The following is a 22233-nucleotide window of genomic DNA, read 5'->3' as shown; positions in this document are numbered from 1 at the left end:
CCTAAACCTTCCTAAACAAGAAGTCAAACCTCTAAGTCTTGCCTAAAGTGAGATACTCTTTAATTTTTACTGTTTTTTTTTTTCCTTCAAGGCAAATATTTAGCACATACAGAAAGTAGCTAGAATTTAAATATTCTACATTTTATTGAGAACCATGAGTTATTGATTCAATTACTTCCTAAGAAGGGGAATATTCATTTTTAAATGTAGCGTTTGTAAAGTAACCCTTTATTATTTCTAAAGCAGTTTCAACATACATGTACTAATTTTTATCCTCCTAACTCTGAGAGATGGGTAGGGCAGATACTTTTAAGATTTATTTTCTTACAGAAGAGAAAACAGAACTTCAATTATTTGCTCAAAGTCTCAGAGTGGGCAGTGTCATTCTGGACCCAAGGCCAGGTTGTCTGACCCCAAGGCCAAATCTCTCTCTACTCACGCTATACCTCAACATAAAGATGACTCTGGAATCTGTGCTGGTGATGCTTTATTATACAGCTTCTTACCGGAGCACTCTCACAGTAAGTGCTTAAACTGCTGGATAATTTTCAAGGAGCCTTTCACTAAAACATTAACTGGTCAGTATGGCTTCTAAGAGGATGGTGTGAATCTCCAAACTCTAGCCCTGGTTCTTCCTTCCAAATTGAAGAAGAAAATAAAATAAAAGGAGGGATTAGGAGGGAGGAGGAGGTATTTGTGTCCCCCCACCCCCGCCAAATTATATAGTTTTGATTCTGCTGAAACAAATAGAATTGAATGAGTGTGGACTCATCTACAGTGCTGTAAGTGTGAATTTCTATTAAACTTCCTGAAAACCTCATCCCATCTATTCCTCAACTTATTTGCTAAAAGTGACTTTTCAATTCTTGTTCACAGTTATGATGCCCCTCTACATTTTGATTCTTTAATCTTTTGTTTTATTTCATTTGCTTTATTTTGTGGTTTTACCATTAGAAAAATAAACAGAACCTTTTTGTAAAGCTGCATTAGGTTGTCAAAGACCAGTGATTTAATGGAGCCTTTAGTCTTATACCTGTAAGGAGAAAATACATTTGTCACTCCTCCTTAGGGATCATGTTTTGCTTTGTGGGGTAGAAGAGTTCACTGTTAATTAGCAACACAGCACAGACAGGAAGATGATGCTTCTGTAAATGTAATGTTACGGTCAACAAATTCCAAGCGCTGGCATTGATGAAAGAGCTTCAAATAGGGCCAACCTGAGGGCAAATGGAAACGAGCTCCATTGCTTGAGACAGGTAAGCTTCATTCCTTGGTGTCAACCTGCTCTTATCTAGAGGTGGATTTGGTCTCTGATACTGGAGGGAGGTGTGTGAGTGTGAGACAGAGAATGTGAGCATGTGCACAGATGCTTTCACGATCATTTCAAGTGGTTTTGGAGTCTTCTTGCTGACGTTCAAGGTTTTCCCCTCTCCTCAGAACGCCGATCACTGGGTGACAGGGTGAAGTGGAGCAGAGCTCTAAAAGTGTGTGTGTGCTTATGTGTGTATGTTACAGGTACCTGCTTATCTCTACAGAAATCATCATCAGGCTTTCTCTCTTTCTGATCTAAGAGGTCAGGATGGGCAGTGAATGAAGATACCAAGGAATAAGGGTAAAAGAAAAAAATCACTACACTGGATATGTCTGTCTTTAAAAAGCAAAAAATTACAGCAAAAATTTTGGAGACTTGAAACATGCGGTTTTTTTTGTTTTGTTTTGTTTTGCTATACAATTTTTCTGAAGCTTGAAGACGTTAAGCTAAGAGAAATAAGCTGGACACAAAAGGACAAATATTGTATGATTCCATTTATATGAGATACCTAGAATAGTCAAATTTATAGAGATAAAAAGTAGAATGAGAGTTCCCAAAGGCTGGGAGAAGTGGTATTGGGGAGTTTTTGTATGGAGTTTGGGAAGGTGAGAAAATTCTGGAGATGGATGGTGGTGATAGTTGCACAATAATGTACTTAATGCCACTGAACTGTACCCTTAAAAATGGTTAAAATGGTAAAAAAAAAAAAAAAAAAAAATTAGCTTCATGTTGTGGTTTCCTACAGTGTCATGAGCTGTTAACATCATTTAGTACCTCTAACATGGGCAGTAATGATGACACGTCTCCCCAACGATCCACCATGCCCTGCGGGGCTGTTTCATTGGTGCTGTGGGCCCAGCACCTTCACTTGGCTTTCAATTTCATTTCATAACTTCCCATGTTCTGCATCAAACAGCCAAAGCAGCCACTGACATCTGTTGCCTAAAACTAAGCCGATCTGCCAAACTACCTTATAAGTAGTTAACGCACTTCTTTTATTTTAAAATGTGCCAGAAAATATATCCAGGTTAAAAGAAAATGAACGTTTTCAGAATTTAGTCTCTGCTTTTTCACAGAGACTGCTTTATCTCTTTGGGTGAGCCAATCTCAAGTTTGTTTTTTTTTTTTAAAAATATTTATTTATTTATTTATTTGGCTGCATCAGGTCTTAGTTGTGGCATGTGGGATCTTTCACTGCGGTGCATGGACTTCTCTCTTGTTGTGGCACATGGGTTCCGGAGCACGTGGCCTCTGTAGTTGCAGCACGCGGGTTTAGTTGCCCCGCGGCATGTGGGATCTTAGTTCCCCGACCAGGGATCGAACTCGCGTATCCTGCCTTGGAAGGCGGATTCTCAACCACTGGACCACCAGGGAAGTCGCTCTCAACAGTTTTTAAATTCCTCTCATCCTCTCTATTCTCAAAGTGTTTCCTCCCAAGTCTCCATCAGATTCTCCATTATCCCCCAGAACTAATCCACCATCAGGTCTTGCCCGTTCTTCCTTCTCACCTCTCAAATCAGGCCTTCTGTTCAGTTGCACCAATTCCATCCTAAGTCAGGCCCTTTCTACTTTCCATCATCCACAATCCCATCCCAGTCATCTTCTCTTCCGCTAGGTGGTACCTGCCATGAGCCACTGCACAGACACCAAGGGACAACGCTGCCTATACCCCTGTGTTGATTTTTTTCCTCAAAAAAGACTCGCTGTGTTTAAGAAGGGCTGAGATTTCTCACTGCAAAATGAGGGCCTTTGTTTGGCCCCAGTGTCTTTGTTCAGTCGCCTCCTCCACCTCTGGGCGTGGACCAGGCCCTCACCGAACGGGGCCTGCTCAACAGAGCAGACTCAGGTTCAAGCCCCCATCTTTCCATCCCTCCACCACCCGCCTCCACCTTAATGCCTAAATGCCTCCTCATCCTCCCTATCTTCCAGGGCTCTGTTTTTGGCACTGACTGCAATCAATTTAGCAATTTTCGTTTTCGGTGTCAAATCATTCTCAAGGGGACAGAATCACGTAAGCGGTACAATCCTAATGACATCATGGGCGCAAGTTCTGGGAGGGCAGCCCTGCGTCCTCTGGCTCTCGGGTCTGTTTCTGAGCTGCCAGGCATCAGGGCTGAAGAGTTTGGGGCTTTCAGCTTTGGAGGACGAAGGTCCTGCTCGCAATGCTTCTCTGAGCCTGATAGGCTCTGTCTAATTTTTATCACACACAGGAAATGAAACACAGGAAGATAAAAAATTTCCATCAAACCTTAGATTAATATCAAGATGTTAAAGATGTACTTTAGAATGGTAATGGTAATTTTTAAACATAGGGAGTTCATTCCTTAAGAAAAAATTAGAGACTACCCAATTTCTTTCCCATTAGGGCAACAGAAATTCAAATGAGAGCTTCAACTTGGAATGGCTAGGAGTTAATTATTTAGAGTATAGCGGGAAAACTGTTAAATTACAATGGGCTCTTCATAAGTGTTCTCAAGCCAGGGATGTTGCCCTACTTTTTGAGGGGTAAAAATAGTTGGGATCTGATATAACTCTGTGAGAGGCAGTAGAGCTTATGTGCTGAATATACAGAGTCAGAATGCCTGGACTTCCCGGGTTCAAATCCCCGCCCTGCCACTTCCTTCGATCTGGGTGACCTTGGACTGACTAACTCAACTCTTACATGCCTCAGATGACTGATTGCTAACATGAGGACAGATAATAATTGAATAATCGGACCTATTTCATAGGATTATCATGAGGATTAAAATGATAAAACACAATAAAGTTCTTAGGATAATGTGCACAAAATAAGTACTCAAATGTTTATTGCTATTGCTATTAATTTTAAGAGTGGAAGGATCATACCATTAAGCCTTGTTAAAGAAAAATAGTCACTGTTTTCCTTGTTACAACAATTGCTTAGAGGGTTCAGGTTTAAAGATATTGCCTTGCAAAACTCACAAAACTTTCAGCTTTAAGACGGCAGTTATGAGGAAAAAATGAGATAAAACATGGAGTGCTTGGCACAGTGCCTGCCTGGCATGGAGTAACTGCTCCATAAATAACAGCGATGATTATAGGAGAAGGTGGTTGACAGAATAAAGCATGTTTCTCACACTGCTCCTTAAGATAAACCAAACGATCCCATTAATACCAATGGGAGAGTTATTTTTTTAAATTTCAGGTTATAATTCACATGAAAAGAATAGGCACATTACAACCAAAGCAGCTCATGAAAATTTTCTTCTAAACAGGCAATTCCCTAATCTAGTTGTTAAGAACATCGTACATCAGGTGACTCACCACTGTCTGTGGGCTGGGGCCTAGAAAGCCAAGTAGGTGGCCGGTGTCTGCCAAGGCCAAAGGGCATATTTCTCTATACTATCCCCTTTCCTGGCTCTATGTTCTCTTTCTTGCTCTCATCTTGCCTTTGTCCTGTTTTTCATTTCACTTATGAGAAATTTCATTTTACCTCATGGAAAGCTGTGAGTTGCTTTGGATTCTTTTCTGGAACAAGATGGGCTGCAAACAGAGGCACAGACACGGGGAATACCTGAAAATTACTTACTGTGCTTCTAATTTATACTTTTCAAATTTGCTATGTGAAGTGCACCTTCGTTTAAAATTTTAAGCAACAAGAAGTTCTCTTTGGATAACACTAATTTACTTTTGGCCTACATGTCCCTACTCCAAATCATTTTCTAATAAATCACTTCAACATAGTTTTGACCTCAGAGAAACAGTGACAGAAACAAGGGGGAACCCCATACATATACTTAAATAGTTATCGATCAACAAATGTGGCTTGAGCATCTGCTACCTGTGTGACATTAGCTCTGCCCGGGTTAGCAAATCAAATTTCCTCGCTACCATGTTTGGTTGTGGGCTATGGACTGGCTAAGATTAAAAGAAAATCAAGATTAATGATTAATAAAGAGCAAAAACTGGGATTGAAAGTTCCACAGATGCAATAATGTCTGAAGTTCATCTAAACTTGGAAGAACCAGAGACCAAGTAACTAAGACTTTTCTGTGTACAACTTGGAGGAGAGAGAGAGAAAAATTATTCACACATGTGTAACACACACACACACACACACACACACACATATATACACACACACAACGTCCTAGATTTATGCTCTCTAAGGTTCTAACCTTGGCTTATTCCTTGTCTCTCTAAATACCCATTTCTTGGGCAAATGCATCTACTTTCATGGATGATGATTCTAAAATAGTTATTTTCCATCTTTCCCTATTCCCCAAGCTTTAGAATCACACATCCAACTTCCTGTTAGACACATCTGAATGTTCTATGGACATTTCAAACTCATTGTCCTAAAAGGAATTTCATTCCAACCCCCTTTATCCTGGCAGTGCTTGTTTTCCAGAGCACCTATCAACTTTCCATGTTACACAAATAACTCATTTAGTATGTTTAATCTCTCCACTACCTCTCACTAGAATGTAATCTCCACCATGGCAAGGATCTTTGTATGTTTTGTTCACTTTCTTCATCCAGGAAGTCCCTAGGTATGCCAAGAATAGTGTCTGCCATTTAGTGGATATTGAATATGTTTGGTGAATGAATGACCTTTGCCTCCCATGCCCCCAAAGCTGCTCCCACTCCAGCGTCTCCAGTCTCAGCAAAGGGTACCAGCAGCCGAACCTGTGGAAACATCCCAGATCTTTGTTTCCTTACCTCCAATACAGACCCACCAATGTTACTTCCCAGATAGTCTTGTTAGCTGTCCCCTCCTCTTTATCCCTAACGCTGCTGGTCTAGTTCTATCTCCGGTCATCTCTCACCGAAATGACTTAAAAGAGCCACCGGAACTGTCTCTCTTTAAATAAGCATACCTCCCTACAGCCAGATATTAAATGCGAACCTGAGCTTACCATTCTGCTGTATGAAAACATTCAGAGGTTCTGTTTTGCCCAAGGATAAATTCAGGCCCCTCCTTAGAGTCCAGGACCTGGACCCAATCTGCACATCAGCCTCCACTTCTATCTCCTTGCATCTCACACGTCCATAGAGGTAACACGAAATTGCTTTTGGTGCCCTGTGCAGACAGCCTGTCCTTACTCCCCCTCAGCATTGCCAATCCTAATCTTTCAAGATTCAGTTTGGGGGTCAATTCTTTAAGAAGCTTCCTTGACCTTCCAGATTGGCCTAAATGTCATGGCTCTGTATGTTCCCATGGCAACCAACTGAAGGGATATAAAAAAATCTGGGCAAACATTTGCAATTAACACAAAAGCCTTGGGTTTATATAAGGAGGAAAGGAGTGTTCATAAAAATCCTAGATATGATCTACTGGGTAGGTATTTATTTAAGCGCTTACAGGAAGTAGTTGGAAAGAATCAGGTTACCTTGTTCCCAATTTTTGGTAAAGGGAAAAAAAGACTTAATCCTTAAAGTGTTTCGTGAGAAAACTAAGCCAGAAGAGTCCTTGGTTTCCTATCTCTGACTCAGCAGTTTTGTAGGAGGGACGATGCCCTCTGATGTACATTAGCTTCCTGTACGTGGCCCACAGGGACACGGAGGGCTGCATCACACATATTGTGACCTGAAGACATCTAATAAGCAGGTGTTATTTCCTTGTTTTATCATTTCCTTAATTTTATATTGCCAATTAAAAGGGGATAGCTATATTTCAATTACTATGTAAGACCATCCTGATCTAGCTTGTGCCCATTCAATTTAAATGCTCTGTTTTGCGGCATAATTGCACGGTCCATCATCCAGCCCCCCACACCTCACACTTACTCACACTCTTGCCTGCTGGTCCCTCTTGCTCAAGAGCACACACAGCATTAATGGGGATAACATGAGCCCATGACATGGTGAGACACACTTTCCTCTGGACCTGTTCAGTTTACTCATTCAATTTAGAAAAGTGAAAAAAATTAACTATTAGTCAACCATTACATGTCCTTAAAAACATTTTCCCCCATAGGATAATCAGTCTATGAATTGAAACATTTCTCACCTATATGCTGTGAAGTACACGTGAAAGGAATGAGGTGCATGTATCCAGGTTTGGGTACCTTAAATGCTGCATATTTGAGGACTCCTGAGATTAATCTACAGTTAGACCTTTTAAAGCCGTTTCATTTCAGGAAATAGATTTATAAGTCTCTTACTTAAGGGAAATGTCTGAGTGTCGAAATAGACATCATATGATTTGGCTGGCCATACCAAGATATGGACTCTTTAGCCTAACAGGTCTGCTTACAAAAATATAAATCCAGCTAACTTGACATTATAGTGAACTCTCTTCTTCTTTCACAGCCCTGTAACTCTTCAGTGATTTGCGGTGGCTGTGTCTTCCAGATACTGCTGTATACTGAGTAGCCAGAAAGGAAATTAGGTTATAAAATAGCCTGCTGAATGTAGTCAGCTCTGTTCATTGAGGGATCACAAAGTAAAATACACACAAGATGAAACCAATGGGAATTTACAGTTGGAAAGAGACTGAGATAGTAAAAACTCAGAGTAGAATTAGAAGTTGCGGGTTAGACATCAAAAGGCCTGCGTAAATTCTTGGGCCAGTTTCGTTGCTAATTTACTGGTTTGAGGGGGAAGTCATTAACTTGGAATGCTCTTATGCCACATAGGTACATTGATATGTACATTCAAACATTTATTTAGTGGCTACTAAATATCTGCGGTGTTGCTAGGTTCTAGAGTAAGACCCTGTCCTGCCCTAAAGGCATCGAACAGGGGAGCTAAAAGTCCAGTTGGCATCTCTCAATATTTTCTCTACTGTGCAACTCCCAAAGGTGGATGCCACAGTCAGCTATGAAGGTTCGTTACGGGAATCAATCTTGGTGGTTCAGTCCACGGTGGAAAATGTGGAAAAGTCCCTCAAGGAAATGTCGGCAGGCCTTCTACCCCCTCACCCCTGACCCTGACATCCTTTGAAACTTTGAGAACTGCTAGTCTAGAAGGATCTTACAACCTCAAAGGGCAGTTCAATGGGCAAAATAATGTACTACAGGAAAAATGAAGATGTAATGAAGAAAAAATGAAGACCTAACAGTACAACTTTACCGAATCATTTACATGATCTCTGTGTACAGACGTGGCCAAAGAACTTCAGCAGTTGTTCCTAAAGTCAAGGTCTAATATTTTGATGCCACTTTACGATTTATAAAATCTGCAAATACATTTTGCTTTCATGTAATTTTTCATAGCAACAGGTAAGGCAATACTACCATTTCCATTTATATATAAAGAAACTGACGCCCAAGTAAGTTAAATAACTTGCCATAATCTTACACCTAGTGAGTGGCAGAGCTGGAAATTAAACCAAGTCTTCTGACCCTAAAGCCAGTCCACTTTCCACCACTAGGGAGAACCCAACTTAAAATATATATATGTGTATGTGTGCATGTGCGTGTGCATATAGGCTTATTCTTTTTCTCAAGACAGAAAGGTCCTGACAAACCTTCAAGGCAAATAAGCAATTCAAATTTAAAAATAAAACGATAAGCTTCCATTGTAAGGTACAGTAATACGGCTCTAAACCGACATTATTGACAAAAAAGGTATTCTGGATGAGACGCCTAAGTGTTTTTATATTAAATGTTTAAGAAGAAGAAATAAGCACATCTATACATCCCATTAGACAGGACACAGAGAACATAATATACACTTAAAACAAATGATGTGCAGTCTCCCTATGTAGTCACCACTACACTATCAGACCAAGCATTGGAGTGGGGTGCACTAGGGCATAAAAGCCTGAAGCCAACAAGCTTGAAGCTCAGACTGCTGTGATTTTCCCCCTGTCCTCTCTTTAGTGGTCATTTCCAGTTCTGCCCTGATGTTGTTAGTTCCTTTCGACTTTAAAGGACTCTGCTACCTGCAGCTGCTTAGAAGCCTCTGTATATGTAATCTGAGGAGGAGCTTAAGGTTAAAACCAGAAAACAACCTTAGTAAATATTCAAATATAAAAACACACATACATGTTTGTATATGTGTGTGTATGTACACACACAGTGACACACACGCAGAGACACACACTAAGGGCACCACACTGTCTTCTCAATGTTTACATCACTGCCCTTATTATTACTGAGCAGGCATAAACAATGACATATAGAGCAGGATTTTCATGAACTTGAGAATTATGGAAAATGGAAAGAATAGATTATGAGATTTAGATTTATGAGGCCTTAGGTTGGGTCTAGGTTTGGAGTCATAAGACTTTAATATGGTCTAAGTTTGGCCTTATGATTCCAAATAGATGAATTGGGTCTGATCCCAAATTTCTTCATCTGTAAAAGGGGAATAAAAATAACATCCATATACCATAATTTTGTGAAATTAGTGCCTCTAATTACATAAAATATTTTTTAAATAATTTCTTATTAAATCAAAAAGTTCTGATACAGAGATAGTCCTATTTCTTTCACACATACACACATGATAAAACAGTAAGCAAATACAAATTACAAAACAAAAACAAGTCATTACTCTCATGAAGTTTATATTTAAAATTTATAGCCTTGTTTCACACAGGTGGGTGCTAAAATTCTAATTCCCAAATAAATAGGAAATAAGCTATATTAATAAAAGTCTTAAAAGGCACTTGTCAAGGTTCATTATCCATTACTGATCAGCTTTTCAATGAAAGAAAAAGACGTACAGACATTTAGGCTTTTTCATGTTTATATGCACCTCAGTTGCAAAACCAATTCTTTCCTTAGCTACTTCCAGAGAAACTACTTAAAACAACAAAAACATCTAGAAAACCGTTTTTTGCAGAGAAGGGCAGATTTTATAAAAATAGCCATAACATGGGTTCTGATGTGAATGCTGACCCATAGGTAGGGCCATACAGAGGCACCCTCTCTAAATGTCCTTCTCTCACTGCTTTATTTTTACTTATCACCTTTGTTCACCAATTAGTGAGCCTAGGAGGGGAGCCCTCATGTTGGAAGGTACAAAGCGGCATTAGAAGATGCCAGAGGTATATCTTACCTATTTATCTTCTACTGAGTCAATCACAGAGTTAAGGAAAGAAAGAAGAGGGTGGCGGAGAAGACAATCTTAAAAAATTAAATTGATTTCAGTACTATACATACTTCTTTCCCCCATTTTCTGGAAATCAGCCTTCTGGTAACAGGACTCACCTTTTTCTCCAGGAAATGCTCATTCCCACAGTTGGTCTAGGTTGTTCAGGTTGGCCGACTCCAGTCAGAACCAACCTATCAGATCACTGCTCCCCCCAGCCATGGTGATTGGTCTGGAGGGGGCCAATGTGAGTCAAGTTCAGTCTATGGAGATTCAATTGGGGGCTTTTATAACAACCCCTGGGAACAGAAAACCTCTTTTCTTCTCACGAGAGAAACTGCATGAGAACAGAGCCAGAGGAAAGTCAAGCGATGGAGAGAATGAGATTGAATGAGAATGACCTGGCTTAAGACCATGGCTTGCCCAAAGCCATGCCCACACGAGGACTTTCCAGTTATGTGGGCCAATGAATTTCCATTGGTGCTGAAGCCAGTTTGTGTTGAATTTTCTGTCACCTGTAACCAAGAGCTCATACCCCGAGAAAAAAATATGGAACTCCTATTACCAATTCAATGCTGGGTTTGGGGACTATTAAATAATTAATAGTGTAAATAATGGAAAATCATGTACTATCAATTAAATAATGCAGAATCAATCTCAGAAACACAGAAATTAACTACTTGGTCAGCTTTTTTCATCCCAGAAATAAAGACATTTCCTTGTGGTCATCAGCAAAACAAACATTCAAGTCATTTATGCTTAAGTCTCTGAAACACCAATTCATCTCTCAGAAAAATGTCCTGAGAAATACACCTGCAGGAATCTTAATGCTGAACTCCTTAGCGAGAATAAGTGTCAATTACACAACACTTCTCCTGATAGCAAAAAATTCTACACTTTGACCAGTCATAGTAATCAACATTAATAAAACCATCAGGCCTAAATTGCTTGGAAGTGAAGCTGGAGAAAGGCAGAAACAAATGAAAAGACCATTTCTCCTTAGGAAGTACAATTACTTGGACAGAAGCAAAAGCTAGACTACATAAACTTAAAGAATCTCAGTCCAATTTTTCATTTAATGTACTGGTTTGGAAACTTTCAGTAGGAACGAAGGTAGGACTCAAATGGGGACCTGGAATCTCAAGCAGCTGTTAAATGACATTATTCTGTAAGGAACACAACTTAAGTTACACACACGATCCTGATATCAATGTCTTAACTTGCCACAAACACATATATTTATACAGAAACATAGACAAGGCAGACGTGCTTTAAAAAACGCTCTTTCTGATCATGCAAATTAAATTTATGGTGACATAGAATGATTTTGATAAGTCTAAGTGAAAAAAAAACTGAGACAAACCAACAACCAAAACAACCGGTCTTTCTGACTGGTTGCTCTTAATCCACAATTTCGAATTTTGGCCATTAAATATTGCTCGGTGGAGAATCTCCAAGTGGTTTTTAGACAAGGCATTATTACTATTTATCACTGACAGATTACATCCAAAACTAAGGACAGATTACATCCAAAACTAAGGACATTTTTGAATTATTTCCCAATAATGTTATCGAGTTAACCGTGCAAGTAAACTACACACCAGGAAAGAAAATGTGTAAAAGGAACACCCACATGAACATTTACCTTCCACTGCTCTTTTGAAGAACACTTTGCAGCTGCCACAGGTCACTACACCATAGTGACATCCTGAAGCCTCATCCCCACACACCAAACATATTTTGGAAGGTCTTGAGGATCCAGTGGAAACACTTCGTAAAGTAGAGCTGGGGAAAGAAATCAAGATTTAAATAACTACAGTGTAGTGGCACATTTGACATGCTGTACAGCTTAGCTCAATATCTGTCAATCATCTTGATTCCATCAATGAATTCAATATGGTCCCATCCCGAGTGACTTAGGAAATGAAGGCAAAACCCTATGAGGGGAGTAATGTATCAAGAATTCTCTATAGCAAAGTCTCTTCTCAGTACTAAGAAATCATAAATAATCCCATATAAACTTTTCTCTTCCTCTTCCTGTTTTTGAGAACGTTTACCAAAAAATATTATTTGCATTCTAGGTGAACAGGGAGGAGAGAAATCTTGAGCCGAGTCATCACAGAAGTATTTTTGGCATCAAAGGGCTATTACAATACTTCTCAACTCTCTTCACTCGGACTCAGATTATATCTCAACTTATGCCAGATAAAAAAAACTCTCCCCTCTCCAAAACAATCCACAAATTAAAATTAAAATAATTCTTGTCTCTATTGTCAGCAATTTTACTCCTCCAAGCTCCTGCATCTTCTCCCATGTTACCTTACATAGGTATGTTCAAATTGCTTCATTTTGCTTACTAATTTAAAGGGGCACAGTCAATACTAAAAACAAGCCATATATGGTAACTATCTCAGGTACCTTTCATGGTAAGAAACTGAAGGGTGCAGTTTTTAGGGACAAATTTAACCTTTTAAGCAACAATCTACATGAATACTTTTTAAGGAGACTTTTCTCAAGCTATATTACATATTCCCGTGCCGGTTTATGGTGCAATCTGAACAAAATTGTTTTAAATTCAAATAAGGTCTCATAGTTCAGTGACCAATGTGTGCCAAGCAGGCAAAGAATTCTATTTTTTTTTTTTCATTCCTAGCCCACATGCACTTATTGAATATCTACCCACAGGTCCTGTGCAAGGTACTGAGGAAATAAATATAGACTGCTCAGTCCTTGTCCTCAAAGTTGGTGGAGACATGCAGCATTATGGTATGTGCTTAGGTGCGGGGTAATATGGCGGCACATTGTAGGCTCAGCCTTCCGTACTGGGAAAGCTCGGAATATACCAGTCAGCAGCCTTCCCCAAAGGTGACAGCTGAGCTGAGTTTTGAAGCACGACTAGATGGTAGCCAGACAAAGACAGGGGCAGAGCAAGCAGGCTGGAATGTGAGAGAAATTCGAACTGAACATGTTCAGAAAACATTGGGTAGATTTTTTGTATGTCAGCACCATCACCTTGTTGTCCTAGCTTTTGTCTCCATTGTAAAACAGCAGGAACATAAAAACTCAAAGAAAACATATCAAAAAGCTAGAATGGTTATGTTACGGTGATGATTTCTCTGTTTTTCAAATTAGCTAAATGTGATACTATTGCCTTCATGATTTTTTTTTAATTGATTTTATATGTTTTAACTACACTCTCACCGAAAACAGATGAAGGAACAAACTATGCAGCTGCTCTGAGCACTGCATCATGACTGACTTTCTAGAAAAATGACTTCTTAAATCAAGGGCTGAAACAATGTTCTCCAAAGTTGTTTCTCCTTCTGAGAAAAGTGCTCTTCGTTATTTTTATTAGCGTCCTTTGACTTCTTTATGGCATTCAAAACATTCCATTTCAGCACCAGTAACTTCTTCAGCATATTGGCCAGTAAAGCTCAATCCATACTCTGACTCTCTTACGCTTCACAGGAAAATACCATGATTGCATAAACAATTAGAATACAACTTAAAAACCATCATTAACATGTAAGTGCTTTTTTACAACTGCAAGCATACACGGGATTTGTATTTAACATTTTTGTGAGCCTTGGTCTTGGTCCTCAAACTGAAGAGTCTCTTAACTTTAGTCTTTGGAACTCTCCTCTTCTTCTATCCAAACACACTTTCCTTGGCTCAGTCAATGGCAACTGCTATGGGCTGAATCGTGTCCTTCTCCCCACTTCCAATTCCAATGTTGAAGTCCTAGCCCCTAGGACATCAGAGGGTGATCTTTTTTTTAAAACTGAAGTACAGTTGATTTACAATGTTGTGTTAATTTCTGTTGTACAGCAAAGTGACTCAGTTTTATATATATATATAAATATCTATATCTATATATGCACACACACATTCTTTTTTATATTCTTTTCCATTATGGTTTATCCCAGGATATTGAATACACCTCCCTGTGCTATTTAGTAGGACCCTGTTGTCCGACCATTCCATATAAAATAGTTTGCATCTACTAACCCCAGACTCCCAGTCCATCCCTCCCCCACCCCACCTCCCCCTTGGCGACCGTGAGTTTGTTCTCTATGTCTGTGAGTCTGTTTCTGCTTCATAGATAGGTTCATTTGTGTCATATTATAGATGCCACGTATAAGTGATATCATGTGGTATTTGTCTTTCTCTTTCTGACTTACTTCACTTAGTATGATAATCTCTAGTTGCATCCATGTTGCTGCAAATGGCATTAATTCGTTCTTTTTTATGGCTGAGTAGTATTCCATTGTGGATATGTACCGCATCTTCTTCATCCATTCATCTGTCAATGGACATTTTGGTTGTTTCCATGTTTTGGCTATTGTGAATAGTACTGCTACGAACATAGGGGGTGCATGTATCTTTTTGAATTATAGTTTTGTCCGGGTATGTGCCCAGGAGTGGGATTGCTGGATCATACGGTAATTTTATTTTTAGGTTTCCATCAGAGTGTAATCTTATTTGGAAATATGTTCATAGCAGATATGATTAGTTAAGATGAGGTCATTTTGGAGAAGGGTCATCCCTAATCCAATATGATTGGGGTTCTTATTAAAAAGAGGAAATTAGGACACAGACACACACAGAGAGAATGCTGTGTGAAGATGAAGAGAGTGATACTCTTACAAGTCAAGGAACGCCAAAGACGGCCAAGAAACCGCCAGAAGCTAGGAGAGAGGGATGGAACAGATTCTCCCTCACAGCCTTCAGAAGGAACTAACTCAGCTGACACGTTAAACTTGGCCAAGCCTACAGAACCATGAAACAATATATTTCTGTTGCTGAAGCCACCCATTTGTGGTACTTTGTTATGGAGCCCTAGCAGACCAATACAGCAACTTGGACTCATCCCTGACTCTTCCTTCTCTCTAGTTTCATTCTCAATCTGTTCAATTCTATTTACTTTACCCTCAAAAAACACCCAGATTCTGATCACTTCCCATACCTCCTCTGGGACCACTCTAGTCCAAGCCATCAACATCTCTTCCCAGGATGTGTGGAAGCCTGCTCGCTCATCTTCCTGTTTCTCCTTGCCCCCTTCCTTCCCCTGTAGCTAGAATGATCCTTATTCATTCCTTTGCTCAAAACCATCCAAGGGCTTTCCCTCACGCTCAGAGGAAAAGCCGAAGTCAACCTATGACCACAGGGCCCCAATGTGGCCCCTGAGACTTTACTAACCTTTCTCTCTTGCTTGCTGCCCTTCAGCAACACTGGCATCCTTGCCAGACCTCAAACACACCAGGCGTGCTCCCACCTCGGGGCCTTTGCACGTGCTGCCACCTGTTCACCCAGATATCTATACAACCCCACACCCCCACCTCCCTTCAGGGTGTCATCCAAATGTCACTTTCTCAGTCAGGCCTTTTCTGCCTCCTCTACTGAAAACACCCCTTCTGCCAAACCCCCTTCCCCTTCTGCTTTATTTTCCTCCCTAGCGCATGTCACCAGCAAACATGCTGTGTATTTTCCTTCTTTAGTCTGTTTATTGTTTGCTTCATCCACACAAGAAGGTAAACTCAATAGGGGCCTGGATTTGCTTCTGTGTTATTTGCCACCATGTCCCCAGGGCATGGCATAGTCCCTGGTACATATTAGGCTCCCGATTAACACTTGGGATAAATGAGTGATCTCAGATGACTGGCCTTTTCATCAGTTTTGAACTCCTACTGCATTCCTTACATATAAGAATGTGATTGGTTTTTAACCGTCTTGAGAGTGAAAAGTATGTAGTGGAACCGAATGCAGAGAAGTCAAAGTGAAAGCATAGCATCAAAAAGATGCATTGTGAAATCCCAATTAAAACAGTAATTTGGCTCAATGACAAAATTAAAGCAAAGGTGGATTATTTTTCCTTCTTGTTCACTAACATCTCTCAATGACAAGGGAGCACACTTGCCTCTACGAGTCTCTCGGCAGCCCTCTGCTTCTTCGGTTTCTGTAACAGTGTACCGAGCTCATTCTCTATTTCTCAGGCTCTTTCTCATTGTCTTAATCACCAGTGTAGATTTTCTTTGGCGTTCTACCTTTGGCCATCTTTTTTTCTCATTTCTACACTTTATCCCTTAATGATCTTATCCACTCTCCCAGCTCAAACAGCTCTCCTGGTGAATGACTTCCCGAATCTTTATATCCAGCTCCAACCTCTCCCCAGTGTTCCAATTTCATGGGTTCACTTCCTTTACATAACTTCCCAGCCTCTATGGTCTACTGGCTTCTGGAAGGGTACTGCCATCTGCTAGGCACCCAGGTTCAAACCTTCACTATCACATCTAGTCAGTTACCAAGTCCCGCTTGTCCAGGCTTGACCGTCTCCCATCACTTCTCTTCACCCTGTTGGGAGTCCTGGTTCAGACCCTTGTCACTTCCTCAGGGTTCTTCCCCAACACTCCAGTTCATTCTACAGTGGCTGACAAATGACGTTTCCTGTTATACAGGTCTGATTCCAGTACTGCCCAGTTCAGAAATCTTCCATCATCCCTACACAACACCACCATAAATGATAACGTTCCTGTCCCTCTTCCTTCATGCCTGCCCCCACAGGTCCTCTCACTCTTGTGCTCGCCCCACTGCAACATCCCTGTTGAGGTGCTGTGGGTACCACCATCTGTACACCTACCACCGCCGCTCCGACTCCTGGGAAACCTGTCCATCCTTCAAGGGCCCCTGATGTTCTCCCGGCAGGTTGCACCTCTCTCCCTTCTCTGATTCGCTTTCGTGAATTCCTGATTTGCTCACCCCCCTCCCCCAGCGGTCATCACTTCTGCCCTGACATTCGTGATTTGTGCACTTATCCTAATCCCTTGAGGGCAAAGACCTTGTCCTCTGCCTCTCTGTGCTCTCTGCTGCCATTAGTGTGGTGCTGGGACTATTTATTGAATGAATGAAATCACAACCTTAATCTCATCACAGCAGAACATAAATTTCCAAAAGGCAATTTTAAAGAAGATAAATGAATGAGGCCAAGGTTATAGGTTCAATTCCTATATGGTTCATTTAGCTTTGCACAGAGGGGAAAAAGCATCCGGGGAGACAGACTATCCTCAAAAGCTCAGCGAGCTATCCCACAAGCGTCTGCATTAGTAACAAAGAAGACAGGCCACAAAGTGTGGACGGCTCAGGAAAACTCCAGTCTCCACTGACACCCTTTCATGTGATTACCTCTGAAACTGAAAGATGGTACACGGTTGGAAGGGTATATGTCCGGTTTCAGGAAATACATTACTATATTTTATAAGCAAGGAGAGGGAGGAGAGGAAAAGGAGGAGAAGGGAGCAGATCTTGAACTCACTTCTTAGATTCTGGGTTATATCAAAACACAAAGCTTATTGAGTGATTTTTGGATGTAAGAATTCACCTTTATAGTATGTATAATCCATTAACATCTTATAACATCTAAGCATCTTCATGGGATGTGAGTCCCAAACACGCAGGGGTAAAGGCAGGCACAGGGGCTCAGTAAGGAAGCCTGGTTCCGGTTCTAGCTCAGCCACTAACTGGTAAAACCTTAACAAAATCACCTCTCCTCTTTGGGCTGTAATTCTCACCATAAGAATGTTGAACAGATCATCTCTAAGATCCTTTTCAAGATATCCCTTTAAGATAAATATGGGCACAAAAGATAAATGGAACACCCTGTCATGATCAAGCTTTATTTGAAGTGGATTTCACGCTCAAATTAAAGACAGCACCTTATACACAGTAAATAGCCATTGTTTGATCTAGATCAAGCATAAAAACATCTACATGTAAAAACTTATTCTTTCTAGAACAGCTAATCCTATGGCACTTAAAATCTTTCTTGCATCTATATGATTGTGTCTTTGCTGATTTTGGTTAAAAATTCTGCATAAATGTATGCATTCAAATGGTATTCTACCCACTAAAAACCATTTTAACAGCGACGAGTTGGGAAAAACTACCCAAACTGGTCATTTTTGGTCTTGGTAATCAAAGAAATATTATGCACAGAAAGAATTTTATAATCAACAAAGGTAGTTCATAGGGTTTTAGACGAATGTTAAAATATTATATAAAGCAGAAATGAGTGAGCATTGTATTTCCACTTGTAAAGACAAGTGTCTCTCTTCAGGAAACACAAGGAAGGTGCAACTATTTTCAGTACCAAATAGAATAGTTCTAATGACTCAGTGAAGAGCTAAAGAGATTTATCAAAGGTTCATGCTGATTTGGGTGACAATTGGGAGGGGATATCCTAACCAATCATCAAAAACACTTACTGGGCAATCTTTTTCCACGAAACAGTTGGATGCTTAGGGAGAAGCAATAAGAAGCCGTGTCAGAAAAAGGGATTTCTACCGACTGAACTGGAAAATTCGGCTGAGAATCTATAATGCACCATGTTGTTCCAGGAATTACTATGTTATTTCCCCATCTTTATAACAATTACATAACAACACCATAGTGATTGATCCACTATTCAGTGACCAGAAATTCTTCACATGACAAGGAGTTTGTCCCATTTCTCAAGCTCACTCAACATCAATAAGCAAACCTGTCTTTTGTACTTCCACTTAATCAGAGATGCTTCTACCATCATCACCAGCTGCTGAAAAGTTGAATCTTTCCACATGCAATCAAATCAAGCATTCATTCAGTGATCTAGAGCAGAGTGAGAGTTTGGAGGCCTATGCAAACAATACTTCAGGAAACATCCTTCTATCTGAACATGCTGGTGTGTTTTAAATCCTTCATTAATTAAGCTATTCATTGGAAGCCTGCTAAGCACCCCCCAGCTTTTCTAGGCACTCAGATGAATAAGAAAAAGTCCTTATTCTCATGGAGTTTCTACTATAGTAGGAGAGAACAACAATACAGAAGTAAGGAAATAAATTCAGACAGTGGTAAGTGCTGTGAAGAAAATGACAGAGACCGAGATTGGCTGGGGCAGTGGATGGTTAGGATTCTTTAGAAAGGTAGCCTGGGAAGGCATCTCTGGCGAGACTGAAAGGACAAAGTAGCCAGCCATGTGAAGATGCCAACAAAGGGAAGAGCAAGTGCAAAGTCCCTCAGGCAGGAATGAACATGATACGTTCCAGAGATGGAAACGAGGGCAAACGAGTAGCTGAAAGGAGGCAGGAGAGAAGGGAGGAGGTAGGATGTGTGGGCCAAGAGGACAGAGAGAGACTACATGGGTCTCAAGGGCTGTGGTGATGACTCAGGGTGCCAGTTTAAGTGCCATCACGAGTGATGTGAATATTGAGATGTTTTAAGCAGAAGGGTAATACGATCTGCACGACATTTAAAAATCTGACTTTGGCTGTTGCCTGGAGAATGGACTACAGGAGTGGGTGATGTTGGAAGTGGGGAGACCAGCCACGTGGGCTCCAGCAATTATCCAGGCAGGAGATGACAGAGCTTGGATTTAGCTTAAAGTAGTGAAGACAGTGAGAAATGGCCTCTTCGTTTTTTAAGTAGATAGTACCCACCGGACTTGCAGAAAAATTGTATGGTGGTGCTATTTATATTTTCATAGTGGAATGAAGAGCAGTTTGGCAGTTCAGGGGAGTTTGTTTTGGACCCGACAGTGGTAAAACAGTATCAGCATGGTATGTTCCTATTTTTGTAAATAATACAATAGCAATAATATTAAATGATAGTCTATCCATAGGAAAAACTGGGAGCAAACATATATCAGTCTTATTTAACCTTTCTGGGCCCACTTTGTCATCTGTTAAGGAGTGATAACAAAAGTCCTAACTTATAGGGTTCTTATAGATTAAATTAGTCAATACATACATACATACATATATATATATATAGATATATTTTAAAGGAATCCAATTTTTATTGTAACACAGTTATCAAAATATTTTTTTCTTTTCCATTAAGGTTTATTACAGGATATTGAATATGGTTCCCTGTGCTATACAGTAGGACCTTGCTGTTTATTTTACATATAGTAGTTTGCATCTGCTAATCCCAAACTCCTAATTTCTCCCTCCCCCACTCCCTTTCCCCTTTGGTAACCATATGTTTGTTCTCTATGTCTGTGAGTCTATTTCTGTTTTGTAAAAAAGTTCATTTGTGACATATTTTAGATTCCACATATACATGATATATGGTATTTGTCTTTCTCTGCCTGACTTACTTCACTTAGTATGATAATCTCTAGGTCCATCCATGTTGCTGCAAATGGCATTATTTCATTCTTTCTTATGGCTGAATTACTCAATATATTTAAGAGCACATACAACAGTGTCTGACACATATTCAGAGCTATTTAAATTCTGGCTATTATGAATCAACATTATTGTTGGATCTACAACTCTTTTTTTAAAAAATTCATTTATTAGTTTGTTTATTTTTGGCTGCGCTGGGTCTTCGTTGATGTGCACGGGCTTCTAGTTGCGGTGAGTGGGGGCTACTCTTCGTTGCAGTGTGTGGGCTTCTCATTGCGGTGGCTTCTCTTGTTGTGGAGCACAGGCTCTAGGCGGGTGGGCTTCAGTAGTTGTGGCTCATGGGCTCTGGCGCGCAGGCTCAGTAGTTGTGGCTCGCAGGCTCTAGAGCGCAGGCTCAGTAGTTGTGGCACACGGGCTTAGTTGCTCCGCGGCATGTGGGATCTTCCCGGACCAGGGCTCGAACCCGTGTCCCCTGCATTGGCAGGCAGATTCTTAACCACTGCACCACCAGGGAAGTCCCTACAACACTTAATAGTGACTGGCATAGTAGTAGAACTAAAGATAATTCTACTTTTCTATAGCATATTTTTCTGTACTGCTTTAAATTTATATAAGCATGTATAACATTGGTTAGCAGCAGAAAAAAAGGTTTTTAAAAATATAGTATAAGAGAGTGGTACAGCAACAGCCATATTGTTTATTTACTGTTTAGGCAATATTCTGTGTGAATATGGATTTGAGAATCTCTTTTAAGAATTCTGGTTCCTCTGGTGACTGTAGCATGTAGGTTGGGAACAGCCACATTAGATCATTAGGATAAACAATCACTGAGATCCAAATATATACTTTTATATAAAGAACACTAAATTTAAGAAACCTAAGAATTTGGAGAACACTCAATATACAAAAAATACATTTCAAAAACAAATCACCTTTGACTACTAGTTTACTAAAATCCTTACTTTCACCCACACATAAATGAGGCAAAAAACCCCTTTTGCTGACTATTTCCTTTTTGAGTCACAATTTTTAACATGAGATATCCCATTTTAGTTTTCCCACTATTTAGGGGGAATATTTGGGAGTGATTCTTGTGGTATATTTTCTTTGGTGGTATTATTATTTTTGATGATAAGTGAATCATTAATGTTTTGGGGGATGATTTACCACTAAATAAAATTCCTCCTCTTAAGCCACAATTCATAATGCACCACAGACAGGAATTAAATAATTGGTACACATCTTTCAATCTCAGATGTATGAATAAAATTATAGATAAAGCTACCTGACACAGAAACTTCAAGGACATAACTAGCTTGGAAAATAAAAATTAAAGCCCCCAAATGGCTGATTAGTCTTTTCCAATTTACCTTTCTGTTTGTTTGTTTTTACAATAATTTATATGATTAGTAATACTTATTAGAGTGGCTCTGTTTAGTAAGTATTTTCTATACTTTGAATTTAATTTAAGTGAATGCAATTTTTCCATAAAAGACTTAAAATTATAATCAACAGAGCATAGCTTCAGCACAGTAGGAACATATCCTGACAGAGATCTAGAAGGAAAAAAAGGTAGGAATATTTTGGATCACATGCTAAGCCTAGCCTAGGATGTGTAAAATTTCATTTTAAAAATAAAGATCTATGCTAGAAGGACATTCAAGTAACTTTTTCTCCTTCAACTATGGCTAGACAAATTCCTACTTGATGAAAATATGCAAAATCTATTTTTTTGGAAAATAGGCAAAAATATTT

The 22233-nt window shown here is 39.8% G+C and overlaps 1 protein-coding gene across 2 annotated transcripts in view; it reads right to left on the bottom strand.

Moving 5' to 3' along the window:
* The window catches only part of NR3C2 (nuclear receptor subfamily 3 group C member 2), a 366877-nt gene that overhangs the window by 184361 nt on the left and 160283 nt on the right, over positions 1-22233 (bottom strand). For both annotated transcript variants that reach the window (XR_009701136.1, XM_061192560.1), the window contains exon 3: positions 11964-12103. Coding sequence is in view for 1 of the 2 variants with exons in the window: in XM_061192560.1 (XP_061048543.1) it covers positions 11964-12103 (140 nt within the window). In the remaining variant the exon portion in view is untranslated. The remainder of the gene's footprint in view (positions 1-11963; positions 12104-22233) is intronic.

The sequence above is a fragment of the Eubalaena glacialis genome, chromosome 5 (genome assembly GCF_028564815.1).
Source record: "Eubalaena glacialis isolate mEubGla1 chromosome 5, mEubGla1.1.hap2.+ XY, whole genome shotgun sequence".
In the NCBI taxonomy this organism is placed as follows: domain Eukaryota; kingdom Metazoa; phylum Chordata; class Mammalia; order Artiodactyla; family Balaenidae; genus Eubalaena; species Eubalaena glacialis.
This window is presented reverse-complemented; position numbering and strand designations above follow the sequence as displayed.